General features: G+C 44.1%; 2 protein-coding genes across 6 annotated transcripts in view; one reads left to right on the forward strand and one right to left on the reverse strand.

The window, feature by feature from the left end:
- The window catches only part of WRAP73 (WD repeat containing, antisense to TP73), a 51,574-nt gene extending 43,514 nt beyond the window's left edge, over positions 1-8,060 (forward strand). For all 5 annotated transcript variants that reach the window (XM_058161094.1, XM_058161097.1, XM_058161098.1 and 2 more), the window contains 8 exons: positions 2,419-2,522; positions 2,769-2,855; positions 3,857-3,991; positions 4,218-4,295; positions 5,834-5,939; positions 6,693-6,818; positions 7,222-7,413; positions 7,658-8,060. In XM_058161094.1, the coding sequence (XP_058017077.1) occupies positions 2,419-2,522; positions 2,769-2,855; positions 3,857-3,991; positions 4,218-4,295; positions 5,834-5,939; positions 6,693-6,818; positions 7,222-7,413; positions 7,658-7,788 (959 nt within the window). In that variant the 3' untranslated portion in view covers positions 7,789-8,060. The remainder of the gene's footprint in view (positions 1-2,418; positions 2,523-2,768; positions 2,856-3,856; positions 3,992-4,217; positions 4,296-5,833; positions 5,940-6,692; positions 6,819-7,221; positions 7,414-7,657) is intronic.
- Positions 8,061-9,524: 1,464 nt separating this feature from the next.
- Positions 9,525-14,872, reverse strand: TPRG1L (tumor protein p63 regulated 1 like). The gene is made up of 5 exons (XM_058161102.1): positions 14,612-14,872; positions 13,087-13,178; positions 12,749-12,925; positions 12,027-12,180; positions 9,525-11,002 (listed from the first exon to the last, which is right to left on the reverse strand). The coding sequence occupies exons 1-5, from the start codon at positions 14,801-14,803 to the stop codon at positions 10,808-10,810; spliced, it is 810 nt and encodes a 269-aa protein (XP_058017085.1). The 5' UTR covers positions 14,804-14,872; the 3' UTR covers positions 9,525-10,807.
- Positions 14,873-15,215: the final 343 nt, after the last annotated feature.

Here is a 15,215-nt window from a genome sequence, read left to right on the forward strand (position 1 = left end):
TGTATATGTATATGTATATGTATATATTCTCCCATGTAAAATTGGAAGTGTTTTGGCAACGTTTCGATGAAGTCTCATTCGTCATCTTCAGGCTTCAGCTTCGTGCTTAATTGCTCCTAGAAGCACGAAGCTGAAGCCTGAAGATGACGAATGAGACTTCGTCGAAATGTCACCAAGACACTTCTAATTTTACGTGGGAGAAAACCCGAATAACCAAAGACCTACATACAAACACCCACGAAAACCTTAGGAACAGTTTTTAAATGAGTCGCATCCAGTTTTATCACTTGATTGTTGTTGTCGCTTTTGCTACGATGGTTCAGTGTATCCCTCCCGTCGCTGAGTGAAGCAGGCAGCCATTAAGGGAATCTGGCTTTGGTTGGGAGAAAGTTGCGAAGGTTGAGAAAGAAGGTTGAAATAGAACCATTGCGCAGATAACAGCAGTGGCCAAAATCGCGGAAACCTTTTGGGAAAAGTGTAATTTTCTAAAACTAGCCAGAGCTCCATAGTCATGCCAAGCCAGGAACGGGAAAACAACGACACAAACCCCAGGCAGATATTTTTCCCTCTCTCTGGGCACAATGAGAATATATATATCTGCTGAACAAAACTCAGCACTGGCGACAGGAAGGGCATCTGGCCAGTAAAACACTCCGCTAGCTCCATTCAGTTGCCCAGACTCTGCCCCGCACGGGATTACAGGGTCATTAAATGAAGATGATTATATTGTATTGTATTGTATTGTATTGTATTGTATTGTATTGTATTGTATTATAATTATATTAATTATATTATACTATTATTTTGTTTGTTTTGTTTTACCTACTTTACTTTTTACTACTTTTTACCACTTTTTACTTTACTTTACTGTATGACTGTAACTTTGTTGCTGGCAATCCTTATGATTTATATTGATATATTGACCATCATTTGTGTTGTAAGCACAAATGATGGTCAATATATCCATCATTGCATATGCACCAAGACAAATTCCTTGTGTGTCCAATTACACTTGGCCAATAAAAAATTCTATTCTATTCTATTCTATTCTATTCTATTCTATTCTATTCTATTCTATTCTATTCTATTCTATTCTATTCTTTTATGTACACTGAGAGTATATGCACCAAGACAAATTCCTTGTGTGTCCAATTACACTTGGCCAATAAAATTCTATTCTATTCTATTCTATTCTTTTATGTACACTGAGAGTATATGCACCAAGACAAATTCCTTGTGTGTCCAATTACACTTGGCCAATAAAAAATTCTATTCTATTCTATTCTATTCTATTCTATTCTATTCTATTCTATTCTATTCTATTCTATTCTATTCTATTCTATTCTTTTATGTACACTGAGAGTATATGCACCAAGACAAATTCCTTGGGTATCCAATCACACTTGGCCAATAAAAATTCTATTCTATTCTATTCTATTCTATTCTATTCTATTCTATTCTATTCTATTCTATTCTTTTATGTACACTGAGAGCATATGCACCAAGACAAATTCCTTGTGTGTCCAATTACACTTGGCCAATAAAAAATTCTATTCTATTCTATTCTATTCTATTCTATTCTATTCTATTCTATTCTATTCTATTCTATTCTATTCTATTCTATTCTATTCTTTTATGTACACTGAGAGTATATGCACCAAGACAAATTCCTTGTGTGTCCAATTACACTTGGCCAATAAAATTCTATTCTATTCTATTCTATTCTTTTATGTACACTGAGAGTATATGCACCAAGACAAATTCCTTGTGTGTCCAATTACACTTGGCCAATAAAATTCTATTCTATTCTATTCTATTCTTTTATGTACACTGAGAGCATATGCACCAAGACAAATTCCTTGTGTGTCCAATTACACTTGGCCAATAAAAAATTCTATTCTATTCTATTCTATTCTATTCTATTCTATTCTATTCTATTCTATTCTATTCTATTCTATTCTATTCTTTTATGTACACTGAGAGCCTATGCACCAAGACAAATTCCTTGTGTGTCCAATTACACTTGGCCAATAAAAAATTCTATTCTATTCTATTCTATTCTATTCTATTCTATTCTATTCTATTCTATTCTATTCTATTCTATTCTATTCTATTACCTTTATGCACCAAGACAAATTCCTTGTGTGTCCAATTACACTTGGCCAATAAAAAATTCTATTCTATTCTATTCTATTCTATTCTATTCTATTCTATTCTATTCTATTCTATTCTATTCTATTCTATTCTATTCTTTTATGTACACTGAGAGCATATGCACCAAGACAAATTCCTTGTGTGTCCAATCACACTTGGCCAATCAAAAATTCTATTCTATTCTATTCTATTCTATTCTATTCTATTCTATTCTATTCTATTCTGTTCTGTTCTGTTCCTTTACTTTACTTTACTTTTTTGCAGGCCTGGCTTTCACGAAAGACGGGCGCTACCTGGCCCTGGTCGAACGAAGGGACTGCAAAGATTACGTGAGCCTCTTTGTCTGCAGCGACTGGCAGCTTTTAAGGGTAGGAACTCCCGTTTTCTGGACTCCCGTGGCCTCCTCTTTGACGATGGTTTGTGGGATTCCCAGCCTACTTTGTGACGGTCCCCTTGTCCGATATTTTTTCCTCTGGGCTGGGAGGTAGGTTGAGTTGAGAAAAAGGCACCGGTCCAGTCTCACCTGAGGTGCTTCCGTGCCAGGTGAGGTTTCGACCTGCGTCTTCTCAGTCCCGGCTTGGTTTTCCTTATTCCCCCGTCTTTTGTTTTTTAAGCATTTTGAAATCGACACCCAGGATGCTTCGGGAATCGACTGGGCCCCAAACGGCTGCGTGTTGGCTGTGTGGGATAGCTGCCTCGAGGTGAGCAAAATCTCTTGTTAAAGGCCTGCCGTGATGGGGCAGGCACAGTTTCTGGTGGCAAGCCGTTCCACTGGTTTAACTGTTAGGAAGTTTTCTCCTTAATTGCAGGTTGCTTCGCTCCTTGTATTCGTTTCCATCCGTTGTTTCTTGTCCCTGCCTTCTGGTGCTTTGGGAAATAAATGGACCCCTCCTCCTCTTTTTTGTGGCAGCCCCTCAAATACTGGAAGGCTGCTATCATGTCACCCCCTAGTCCTTCTTTTCTCTAGACTGGACAAACCCAAATCCTGCAACTGTTCTTCCTATGTTTTAGTCTCCAGGCCCTTAATGATCCTAGTTGCTTCATCTTAGCTTATCATCTTAAAGAAGAGAAAGAATAGAATAGAACAGAACAGAAAATAGAATATAGTATGGAATGGAATGGAATGGTATGGAATAGAATAAGTAGAATAGAATAGAATAGAATAGAATAGAATAGAATTAGAATTAGAATTAGAATTAGAATTAGAATTAGAATATAGAAAATAATAGAATAGAATACAAAATAGAATAGAATACAAAATAGAATAGAATAAATAGTAGAAAATAGAATAGAATAGAATTAAATGAAATGGAGAAAATAATAGAATAGAATAAATAGTAAAGAGAATAGAATAGAATTAGAATTAATAGAATAGAAAATAATAGAATACAGAAAAGAATAGAATAGAAAATAGAATATAGAAAATAATAGAATAGAATACAAAATAGAATAGAATAAATAGAAAATAGAAAAAATAGTAGAAAATAGAATAGAATTAAAAGGAATGGAATAGAATGGAACAGAATAGAGGAAATAATAGAATAGAATACAGAACAGAACAGAATAGAATAGAATAGAATAAACAGAGTTGGAAGGGACCTTGGAGGCCTTCTAGTCCAACCCCTTGCTCAGGCAGAAAACTCTATATACCATTTTGGACAAATGGTTGTTTATTCTTCTTTTCCACCCCCCACCCCCCCAGTACAAAGTGCTGCTTTTTTCTCTCGATGGACGTCTCCTCTCGACCTACAGCGCTTACGAATGGTCGTTGGGCGTGAAATCTCTCGCTTGGAGCCCCAGCAGTCAGTTCTTGGCCATCGGCAGCTACGACGGAAAGGTGAGTTTGGCCAAAGCTGCCCCCCCCCCTCCCCTTCCCCGTTTCCCTTTGCGCATCTGATGACCATGCGGGGTTCCAGATTTATCCGAAATGCTAGGCCATATTTAATCAGTATCCTCATTTTTGTGTGTGTGTGTGTTTTTACTACGGGTTGGGTGTTCCCCTCCTCAATTGTTGATCGACAATCAGAAATATTGGTGCCTTTTTTTTTCTTTCTTTTAACCAGGTACGGATCTTAAACCACGTGACTTGGGCGAAGATCGCAGAATTCGACCACCCGGTCAACGTCACTAATCCCAAAACGGTAATTACGCATCTTAAGATTTCTTACAGGTTACGGGAGGCGATGCAGGTAAGTCCTCGACTTAACAGCCGCCCGGGATTTATGTCGCTAAGCGAGACATTTGTTTTGCCCCGTTTTGCGACCATTGTTAAGTGAATCCGTGCAGCGGTTAAAGGGGTCGCTCGGTGGTCGTTATGCGAAGCTGGCTTCCCCGCGGACGTTGCTCGTTGTCGGAAGGTCGCAAAACGGGATCACGTGACACGGCAACGGTCATAAATATGAGTCGGTGGACAAGCACCTGAACATGGGGATGCGTAAGTGTGGAAAACGGTCACAATGTCACTTTCTTCAGTGCCGTCGTAACTTCGAACGGTCACTAAACGAACCGTTGTAAGTCGAGGACTATCTGTATGAAGCAGGTAGTCAGAATGGGAGGAACAAGGGGAGAACAATGAACCAGTGGAACGACTTGCCACCAGAAGTTGTGGCTGCTTCATCACTGGAGGTTTTCAAGAGACTGGACAGCCCTGCGTCTGAAATGCTATCGGGTGTTTTCCTCAAGTAGTGGGTTGGACTAGAAGGCCTCCAAGGCCCCTTCCAGCTCTATTCTGATTGATTGATTGATTGATTGATTGATTGAAATGGTCTGGGGCAGTGGTTCTCAACCTTTATAGTGCTGCGACCCCTTTAATACAATTCCCCACGATGTGGTGACCCAACCGTAAAATATTTTTTTTTTAATTTATCGCGCCTGAAGCCGTATTGGCCAGCGATCTGAACTGCCTGCGATTGCCTTGAGGACGGAGGCATTAAAGCGGAGACTCCTCCCCTATGAAGTTTATGGCGCCTGCAGCCAGATTAGGCTAGCGATTGGGAGGGATTGCAGCTGGCTTGAGAGGGAGACATCAGAGCAAAGATTTCTCTCTTTTTTAAATTCATCGCGCCTGAAGCTGAATTCGGCTAGTGATTTGAAGAGCCTGCAGCTGGCTTGTGGAGTCAACCATTAGAGCGCGATTCTTTGACTCGCAAGTATACTTCCCATATTTCTGATGGTCTTAGGTGACCCCTGGCAAACCGTCATTTGACCCCCAACGGGTTCCCGACCCACAGGTTGAGAACCACTGGTCTAGGGTATCCTGTTTGAGCAGAGGGTTGGACTAGAAGACCTCTGAGGTCCTTTCCAGCTCTGTTCTAATTGATTGATTGATTGAAATGGTCTAGGGTCTTTTGCTTAAGTAGGGGGTTGGATTAGAAGACCCCCAAGGTCCCTTCCAGCTCTATTCTGATTGATTGATTGATTGATTGATTGATTGAAATGGTCTAGGGTCTCCTGTTTGAGCAGAGGAATGGACTGGAAGACCTCTGAGGTCTTTTCCAGCTCTGTTCTAATTGATTGATTGATTGATTGATTGAAATGGTCTAGGGTCTCCTGCTTGAGCAGAGGGTTGGACTAGAAGACCTCCGAGGTCCCTTCCAGCTCTTGTTATTCTGTAAGATCCATGTTTGGTTCCCGCTGGGCTTTTGTGAATGACCCCAGCCTGATCTGACTTCCTGTCTAGGTGGTCTACAAGGAAGTCGAGAAAACCCCAGCCGTGGACTTGGAGAAGTTGACCTTCCCGCCCAGCAAGAGGATGGCTAGCGCGCTCTTCAGCCAAAAGACAAAATGTACGTTCAGGTAGCGTGGTGTGTTTGCCTTGGCAAAGAAGCAGGTGAGTGGCGCCTGGGAGTTAAGATGCGTGGACTTCAACTCCCAGAATTCCCCTAGCCGCCCGGGGAATTCTGGGAGTTGAAGTCCACACGTCTTCGAGTGGCCGAGTTTGAAAAAAACACCGAATTAAAGAAATGTGGACCCAAGAAATTGGAAAGGGCTATTTTATTTATTTGGTTTTCATCTATCTAGAGCTGGCTGACTCTGAAGTTTGCATCTGTAATGAAGGTTTCCACCTCGTCTTTTCCCCATAACAACAACCCTGTGAGGTGGGATAGGTGGGGGAAGCCAGCCCGGCCCAAGGTGGTCACCCAGTTGGTTTGCTTGCTTAAAGGAGGACTAGAACTCACAACCTTTTGTTTGCTAGGAGGAGGAGTTAACCATTCTAGACAGTCCTCGACTTAAAAACAGCTTGTTTAGCGACCGGGTCATGTGATCCTCTTTTTGTGAAGAAATTGGGAAGCCAGATCCACTTAATGACCGTGTTACTAACTTAACAACTGCAGTGATTCATTTAACAACCGTGGCAAGAAAGATTTTAAATTGGGAGGGGGGGGATTACTTAACAAATGTCTCACTTGATAACAGGCTCAATTGTGGTCGTAAGTCGAGAACTAGTTGTGTCAAACCGAATTCTTAGTTTGTCGAGTGAAAAGGGGTTCAAACCAGCAGGATAAGGAAGTGAATCTTCGTTTTCGTTTCAATTTCAGACGAAGTTTTCCAAGCCCCCCTTTCTTTGCACCACGTCAAACCTCCGACGGACCGAGCCAATCCTAGGATCGGCGTCGCAGTCTTAGAATTCAGTTTGGATAATAGTTTCCTGGCGACGAAAAACGGTGAGTATTTGGGAGGCAAGCTGAGAACCGGACTTGCCCCTTCACGTCCCACCGACCAAACGAGCTTTTTGGACAAGGGGCTTCAGAACTGAGCCTTCCTGTGAGAATTTTAAAACAGGCGAAAATTAAAATCATCCCCTTGGCTAATATTTCTGAAAGTTGGGTGGTAGATAGCAGGTCAGAATGGACTCCTTTCCCACTCAACCACACGCATCGTTTTCCCTTCCGTTTTCGGTACTGTTGTAACTTCGGTCACTAAACGAACTGTTGCAAGTTAAGGACTTCCTGTATTTATTTATTTTTTGATCCCGCTCAACATCTTCCACGGTATGAGCCCCGCGAATACGTTTGGCTGTGGGTTAGGCTGCATTTCTTCAATGGCTCGGTGTGTTGTTTTTAACAGACAGTCTCCCGAACACCGTCTGGATCTGGGATGTTCAAAAAATGAAACTATGTGGGGTCCTGGAACATTTGGGTCCCCTTCAGCATTTCCAGTGGGACCCCAAACAGTCTCGGCTTGCTTTGTGTACCGGCAACAAGAAGGTGTATCTCTGGTCTTCAGCAGGGTGTACCTCCGTGCAGATACCGATGGAAGGTAAAAATAATAATAATAAGGCATAGATTGTGATAATTCTGGCATTTATTGTGCGCTGGAATCTAAACTGAAAATGTTTAAAACATAGAGACCCCACTGTGGTTTGGCTGCTCGCCTTAAAATTACTTTTTTGGGCTGCCAGAAACTGTTCATTCCCCCCCCCCCCCCCCCCCGTTTCAAAGGCCGTATTGGAAATTATTGCAAGAGGAAAAAAGGATTAATTAAAATATATATTTGTGCGCAGGTGACTTCAAGGTGACTTCGTTGTGCTGGCACCCGAATGGGGACTCCTTGATTCTTTTGAGCAAGGACAATTTCTGCCTGTGTTACTTAGAAAGAGAAGCTGCAAAGCAGCCGGACCAAAAACGAAGCTAAGTGGAAAAAAAAAACCCCGGAATCGTTCTTTGTTTTTAAAACTTTCACTTCTCTGAAAACGGGAGGAAAACGTAAGTGAGCCAGTCTCAATTTGTTCACTCGTCTGGTTTTCTAGACACAGCCCCCCGTAATTTAAATCTGTACATAAAACTCAAATAGGCCAGAGATCCAGGTTTGAATTTGCTTTTAAACTTAAAAAGGATGTAGATTTTATAGCTTGCGACCTGCATTGTCGTTTTCTCCAATTTTCAATAAACGTCTTTTGTTACGAAGCAGCGCGTGGTCGAAATGAGCAGGCAGCAGTTTTGCATTCTGTGGCAGATAAAGCAGAGCAATTTCTAGTTCGCTTTTGTTTGAATGTGTGTGTGTGTGTGTGTGGGAGGGTTAGACATTCTGTGAAAGCCAGTTTCTGTCCCCCCACAAAAAGATAACGAGGGAGGGAGGGAAGGGGAGGAAAAAGGAAAGAGGGGAAGGGGAGGGAGGAAGAAAATGAGGAAGGAAGAAAAGGGAGGGAGGGAGGGAAGGAAAAAGAGGGAAAGGGGATGGAGGGAGGAAGAAAAGGAGGGAAAAAGGGAAGGGGAAGGAAAAAAGGGAAGGGAGGGAAGAAACGAGGAAGGGAAGAAGGAGAGCAGGAAGGGGAAGGGGAAGGAAAAAGGAGGGAGGAAGAAAAGAGGGAGGGAGAGAGGGAAGGGAAAGAAGAAAAGTGAAATAGGGAAGGAAAAGCAGGAGGAGATGGAAAGGAGTACGGAAGAAAAGGAGGAGGATGGAACAGTGAAGGAGGGAAGGAAGGAAAGAGCAAAAGAAGGAAGTTGGAAAGAAAGAAAAGAGGAAGGAAGGAAAAAAGGGAAGGGAGGGAAGAAACGAGGAAGGGAAGAAGGAGAGCAGGAAGGGGAAGGGGAAGGAAAAAGGAGGGAGGAAGAAAAGAGGGAGGGAGAGAGGGAAGGGAAAGAAGAAAAGTGAAATAGGGAAGGAAAAGCAGGAGGAGATGGAAAGGAGTACGGAAGAAAAGGAGGGAGGATGGAACAGTGAAGGAGGGAAGGAAGGAAAGAGCAAAAGAAGGAAGTTGGAAAGAAAGAAAAGAGGAAGGAAGGAAAAGAGGGAAATAAGGGAAGAAAGAGATAAGACACTGAAAAATGGGGAACGCAGCCTTTCCTCCTGTTTCCCTTTCTCCTTTCCCCTTCCTCCTCCTCTTGAGAAAAATCCTAGAGAATTCATGCACACATCCACATAGATGTCTTGGCTAGTATGGAAGTGGCTCGCTGAAGCTGTAGGATTTCCTCGTGGTCTTCCATCCCCATCCTAAACGGCCCTAACCCCCTCTTAGTGCCGATTTTGAGGATGAAACGGTGCCAGCCAGGTGCTGCTAAATTTTGCAGTCTTCAACCTGGTTTTCAAAGGCAGCAAGAAAAGCTTTTCGCTCATTGAACCTCCCAGAACACTAAACCTTGAATCGTGGCTTATAAAACAAATCGCGGATTAAAGGGCGCCTCGCTAACCCCCCTCATCTTATTTAAAAGTCCTATTAAGAAAACGCCGAACGAAGACAAATCCCGCTCACTGCCTTGACAGGAATATCTCCAGCATTACTGGGAAGCCAAACCACCTGCGATATGGCCGACCTGGCCTTGGCAACCATTTTGTGAGCGTGCCCACTGATTGCCAGCAAAACTCCCCTGATCTCAGAGGCCAATAAAAGCACATAGTCTCCACAGAAACAAAGGCAGACCGGAAGGAACTGTGGGTTAAACGCTTCTGCGATTCAGATGGACTTGAGTTTTATTAAGCTTCGGTATACACAACTTATAACACAAACAAGGACAAATATTCGGAGTCACCCCAGCAGCAACCTTTTGTCCGTTGTGAACGGAGACAACGCCGAGTGACAAAGAGGTATCGAGAGGACCAGTGAACGGGAAGCAGAATTTCAGTTCTGGATAGTTTTTAAGGCAGTGTTTCTCCGCTGGACCAGTTTAAACTGTCTGGACTTCGACTCCCAGGATTCCTCAGTCAGCCGTGTTGGCTGGGGAATCCTGGGAGTCGAAGTCCAGACGTCTTAAAGAAGGTCCCCCGTTTTGAGAAACACCGGTTTAAGGAATGCGAAAATCAAACTGGAAAACACCGAAAAATCGAAATTCCATGCTTCTAAAACTATTGTTCCCCCATGTGGCAGTAGACATTTTCCTCCTATATATATATATATCAGTCTCTTCCGAAGACTTTTTGGCTGGGATGAACCAGTAAAATTTTAATTTTCACCTTTTTTGAGTTTCCGCCTCTGGGGTTTCACCCACGTTAAGCACCGGGTGGATTTGAAACCGAGAGAGAGAGAAAACTGGACCGTTCGAACTAAAACTACACGTTCTTGCTTTGGTAGAGGTTTTTTTTTGTTTTGTTTTTTTGAGTACCCTAGTTTTGGATTGAAAGCTGATTGAAAATTTCCCGTTTTTTCCCCCCTCCTTGCTCGAGGCGAAAAATGTGATTCTGCGTGGTGCGAAATTCCCAGGAAACGAGCGCCGTTGTGTAGAATTTCGCAGCGTGGGGGAGAAGTGGTCCTTCGCGCGACTTTTCTTTTGACTGCGGGGAAGTTCTCTAAAACATCAAGACACACCATAGAACCAGCCATGTTGACTCGTAAGGTGTGCTTGCTCGCCGGAATGCCGCCCGAAACACTCATGATATCCCTTTAAATCACGGGGGGGGGGGGGGGGGGAATTTAGCCACCCGCAAGAAGGAAACCCAGGTTAAATGTTTACAAAAGGGGAGGGGCAAACTCCAGAGCATGCGTGGTAAAACGTAACGATTATCTTATCCGAGACAACACGGAAGGAGCGGAGAGCGATTGTGGTTCCAGTCTGATGGTTAACGGCTCTCTACGGCCGACTCTCGTCTCGATCCGTCGGGAAGGATCTGCGAGTTTTTCGACGAGCTGAGGAACAAAAATAAAATAAAATTGATCGGCTTGGTTTTCCTCTCCCCTATACTCTTCCAGGGGGGTGCGACGGTGACCTCCGCGTGCTTTTCAGAATCCGATTTTTCCTCTGGTCATGGAATAACCCAGCTTGGCTTCGTTGTTGATGAAAGACATCAGCCCCACGTAGGTTTCGATCAGGAGCGGTCGCTCGAGGAGCAGGACGCCGTTGGCCCGTCCCGGCAGAGGACACTCCCTGTGGGCCTTCTTGACGGCCTGGACTAGCTGGATTTGGAAGTTCTCCAACTGCAGAAGGAAAGAAAAAGGGGGGATGCTGAAGGGTCCTGACAGAACCTCGGAAAACAGTGAAGCGATGGACTTCCGGCCACGGATGTCCGACTGCACCATTTGTGGATTTAACCCTGGCTTGGTGTGCTAGTGGTGGGGAACTGGTTTTGCGCAACCAGGAGGGTCCCCGCCATTTGGGAGAAACCATCCCGTTGTATTTTGACTCCCTAAGAAAATTTGGGACCACCCCAAACATGACAAACTCTCTGTAATTGAAGCAATGATTCCTTTATAAGGAGCGCCGGCAACTCCAGCAAAAACTTTCTCTTTTATTGCAGGCTAACAAGTCTGTCCGGAAGGGACGTGATAGTTGTCTGCCATATCTATTCATCTCCACCCCCTGCCTTTTATCCCCAGAGCTAGGGTGGGGCTTTGCTAGCAGCGATGGCTCTTCCGTCCCGAGGACCGGCCCATAGATTTCCACCGCTCTCCTCTCCTCTGCGTGCACTGGACCCAGCTGTTCCTCCTATTCCTGACTCTCCATCAGAGGGCTGATGGATGGCCCAGGGTCCGCCTCTATCTCTGTCTCTGTCTCTCTGCCAGCTATGGGAATCGATAGTTACGGCCAGTGGCTGGGCCTACCCACCTGCCCCAGCACTATCCCGTCTTATACAATCACCATGTTTTTGACTCTGTGCATGTGTGCAAGGCGTGCACCCAAATAAAGCTATCCCATCCTATACAATTGCAACATTTTTGACGCAGTGCGCAAGGCGCGCGCTCACATTTTCCATTCTGGGCGAACCGGTTGTTAAATGATGCCAAGCCCACCACTGGCCGCAACCTCCATCATCCCCAGCCAGCATGGGAGCTTCCCTCCTGCACTTGAGGGGGGCAATCTTTAAGAATTGCTTGGGGGGGGGGAAGAATAAAGCAAATAAGGGAATATTTTCCTCTTCCTTAAGATTCTAAATCCTACCTCGAGTCATCTAATTCCTTAAAAAAAAAAACCGAACAAACCAAGATTATATAATATCTGAACCTGGCACAGAGACGCGATCTTCTCGTCGGCGTCCGCCATGGGATGTTCGGTAAAGGTGGCGTAGGGCACGTTGCTGGACCATGGGTTCCACCGGTTGATGAACGAAGCCCGGCTCTGTTTGTCCCACTGGATTCGAATCCCGACTCCTTCCCGCCTGGAGAACGGGAGAAAAGCACACCTTTGCTCACGCGGACCGTTTCGGGCCGACCGCGATCGGTTTTCGGGTGGAAATGGTTTTCATTTCTAATCGCTTTGCATTAATTACTAAAAACCTTAGTATCAAGTCATTAAAAGTCTTTTTTAAAAATTATTTTGTTAAAATATTAGGCAGGGGGATTGTTGTCAAGAATGGGACTAGGGCCCTTCCAGCCCTAGGATTCGATTTATAATGAGTGGAATGGCTTTCCTCCAGAAGTTGTGAGTGCTCCAACACTGGAAGTTTCTAAAGAGATTGTCCCAAATTGTATAAGGTCTCCTGCTTGAGCAGGGGGTTGGACTAGAAGACCTCCAAGGTCCCTTCCAGCTCTATTCTGATTGATTGATTGATTGATATGGTCTAGGGTCTCTTGCTTGAGCTGGGGGTTGGACTAGAGGACCTCCAAGGTCCCCTTCCACTCTATTCTGATTGATTGATTGATTGATATGGTCTAGGGTCTCCTGCTTGAGCAGGGGGTTGGACTAGAAGACCTCCAAGGCCCCCTTCCGACTCTGTTAGAACCTACTTGTTGAGCGACTTGGGAGGAAATTCGAACTGGCCAGTGGAAATGGTATCGACAGCATTAAGCGAGATTCTGGTCACTTGCAGGCACTGAAGGCTGATAAAGTCATATTTACAGATCAGAAGGGAACGGTCGGTAATCAGAACCAGGCGTTCCTTCTCGTTGTTCCAGTGGTCGATCCTGCCAAGGAAAGCAAAGACACCAGCGTGGCTGAACATTTCAGGAAATATATATATATATATATATTGTGATTTAAAAACAAAAAACTACCCACCCACCCACCCCCCGCTAATGTGCTCTGGCGTCCAGGCCAAAGGCCGGCTGTGGGGCCTGTGACTTACTCGGTCAGCAGCCAAACGCTTTGGACTTCTCCGTCCTCCACGGGCATCACAACCACCCGGATCTCATTGACCGCCTGCTCAATGGTGCCCGGCTGAATGGGGGGAGAGAAGGATTAGCCACCTTTAACCCCTCGCTTCACAAACTCACTCTCTCTTTTACTCTCTCTGTTTTTTTTCTTTCTCTTTCTTTTATGCTGTTTTTCTCTTTTTTTCTCTCTTTTTTCTTTCATTCATTCTTTCACTTTTTTCTTTCTTGTTTACTCATTCACTTTCTTTTACTGTTTCTTTTTCTTTCTCTCTTTATTTTTTTTTCTTTCTCACTCTCTCTCTTACTGTTTCTTTTTCTCATTCTATTTTTAATTTTTACTTTTTTTCTTTCTCTCTTTTACTCTTTCTCTGTTTCTTTTTCTCTTTCACTCTTTTTCTGCCTCTTTTTCTCTCTTTCGCTCTCTTTTTTCTTTCTCTGCGTCTGTAATCTTCATATAGATGTCGACATACAGTATGTATATTCGTTTTACCGCTCAGATGGTGCTGTAAAGCACTATGGAGCGATATATAAATGCTATTACACCATATTTATATGGTGTTTATATACCTACCTACCTACACAAACATACACGCGCACAAACGTACATACTGTACACTTGGTTTACATCTCCAGGAATCCTGTTTTGCGAGACAGGTGCCTATATAAATACAATTTCACTCACACACATACACGAGAAACTGTGTGTGTGTGTAATGCAATTATATATCTAGTCTGTTAGGTGTAGTTATATTTGCTTTATATTAATATATTAGAAAAAGATGCAATTAATATATATTAAATATTAATATTTATAAAATATATTATAAAAATTTAATAAAATAAAAATAAATAAAAATAAATATATACTACATAATTACATAGACTGTGAGATAAGTGTCTATATAAACACACACCTGTATATATGTATAAATAAAAATAGTCAAATGTTATTTGTATTATATTTGTTGCAAAGTCGTGTCTCCTCTTACCATCCCCTGGAGTCCATTGAAGCTCATTATATTATATAATTATAGGTCTTTTATTTATTGATTTATTTTTGTCACAACAGTATATACAATCATCAACATAAAACAATAATCCATCATGAGAGAAAAGTATATATAAGTAAAAGTATAAGTAAAAGTATGCATATAATATAGCCGCCCTGAGTCTTCGGAGAAGGGCGGGATATAAATGCAAATAAAAAAAAATAAAAAAAAATTAGAATGTTAATAATAATAATAATTAATAATAATTAATGATAATGATAATAATGTTAAGAGAAGGTCTGTTAGGTAGTTCTATTTAGTTTGATATCAATGGAAAAACATCCCATTATTAACATACATTAGACAGAGAGAGATTTAAACTCCCCGCTGTCGTTCGAGGGACTTCCGGGCGCCCGTAGAGCCTCCAGAGCCCGAGGCAGCCTTCCCCGGGGGGCGTGGCCTCCTCCTTTCTCCCCCTCCCCTTCGCGCATGCGCGCCCGGCACCCACCCGGAAGACGAAGTACTCCTTCAGGCGGCCCCCCCGCGTGGGGTTGCGGACGGTGAGCGGGCGCAGCGTCTGCCGGGGCGCCGCCAGCGGTCCCTCCAGGTCTCCCGGAGGAGTGAAGGGCACGTCGGCCTCGGCCGCCGGCACCAGCAGAGCCGGCCCGGCGCCCTCCTCCGAGTCCCGCAGCTGCAGCATCGCCGGCGGCCGGCCGCGGCCTCTCTCCCTTTTCTCGGCCCAGGCGGCGCCTTTTCTGCGCAGGCGCCGAGCCTCAACCGCCGCCCAGAGGGGCGGAGCCGGCGCGCGGGAGCGGGTGGGCGTGTCTCTCTCGCGCTCGCTCTCTCTTTCTCATAGACTCACGCGAGCGTCTAGAGGCGCCGCTTTTGCGGAGGCGCCGCGCTGGCGGGTTCAGTGCGCAGGCGCTGCGCCTTCCGCTGTTTCCCCCCGGGACAGCTTTTGGCGGGGAGAGCGGCACGTGCGAAGCCGCGCGTTGCATTTATCAGTTGCCTTCATGGCAAGGGTGCAGGTTGCATTCATGGAAACGGTTATGTTGCATTTATTCAAAGGGTGCATCTTGCATTTATGCAAAGGGTACAGGTTGCATTCATGG

The sequence above is a fragment of the Ahaetulla prasina genome, chromosome 18 (genome assembly GCF_028640845.1).
Source record: "Ahaetulla prasina isolate Xishuangbanna chromosome 18, ASM2864084v1, whole genome shotgun sequence".
NCBI lineage: Eukaryota > Metazoa > Chordata > Lepidosauria > Squamata > Colubridae > Ahaetulla > Ahaetulla prasina.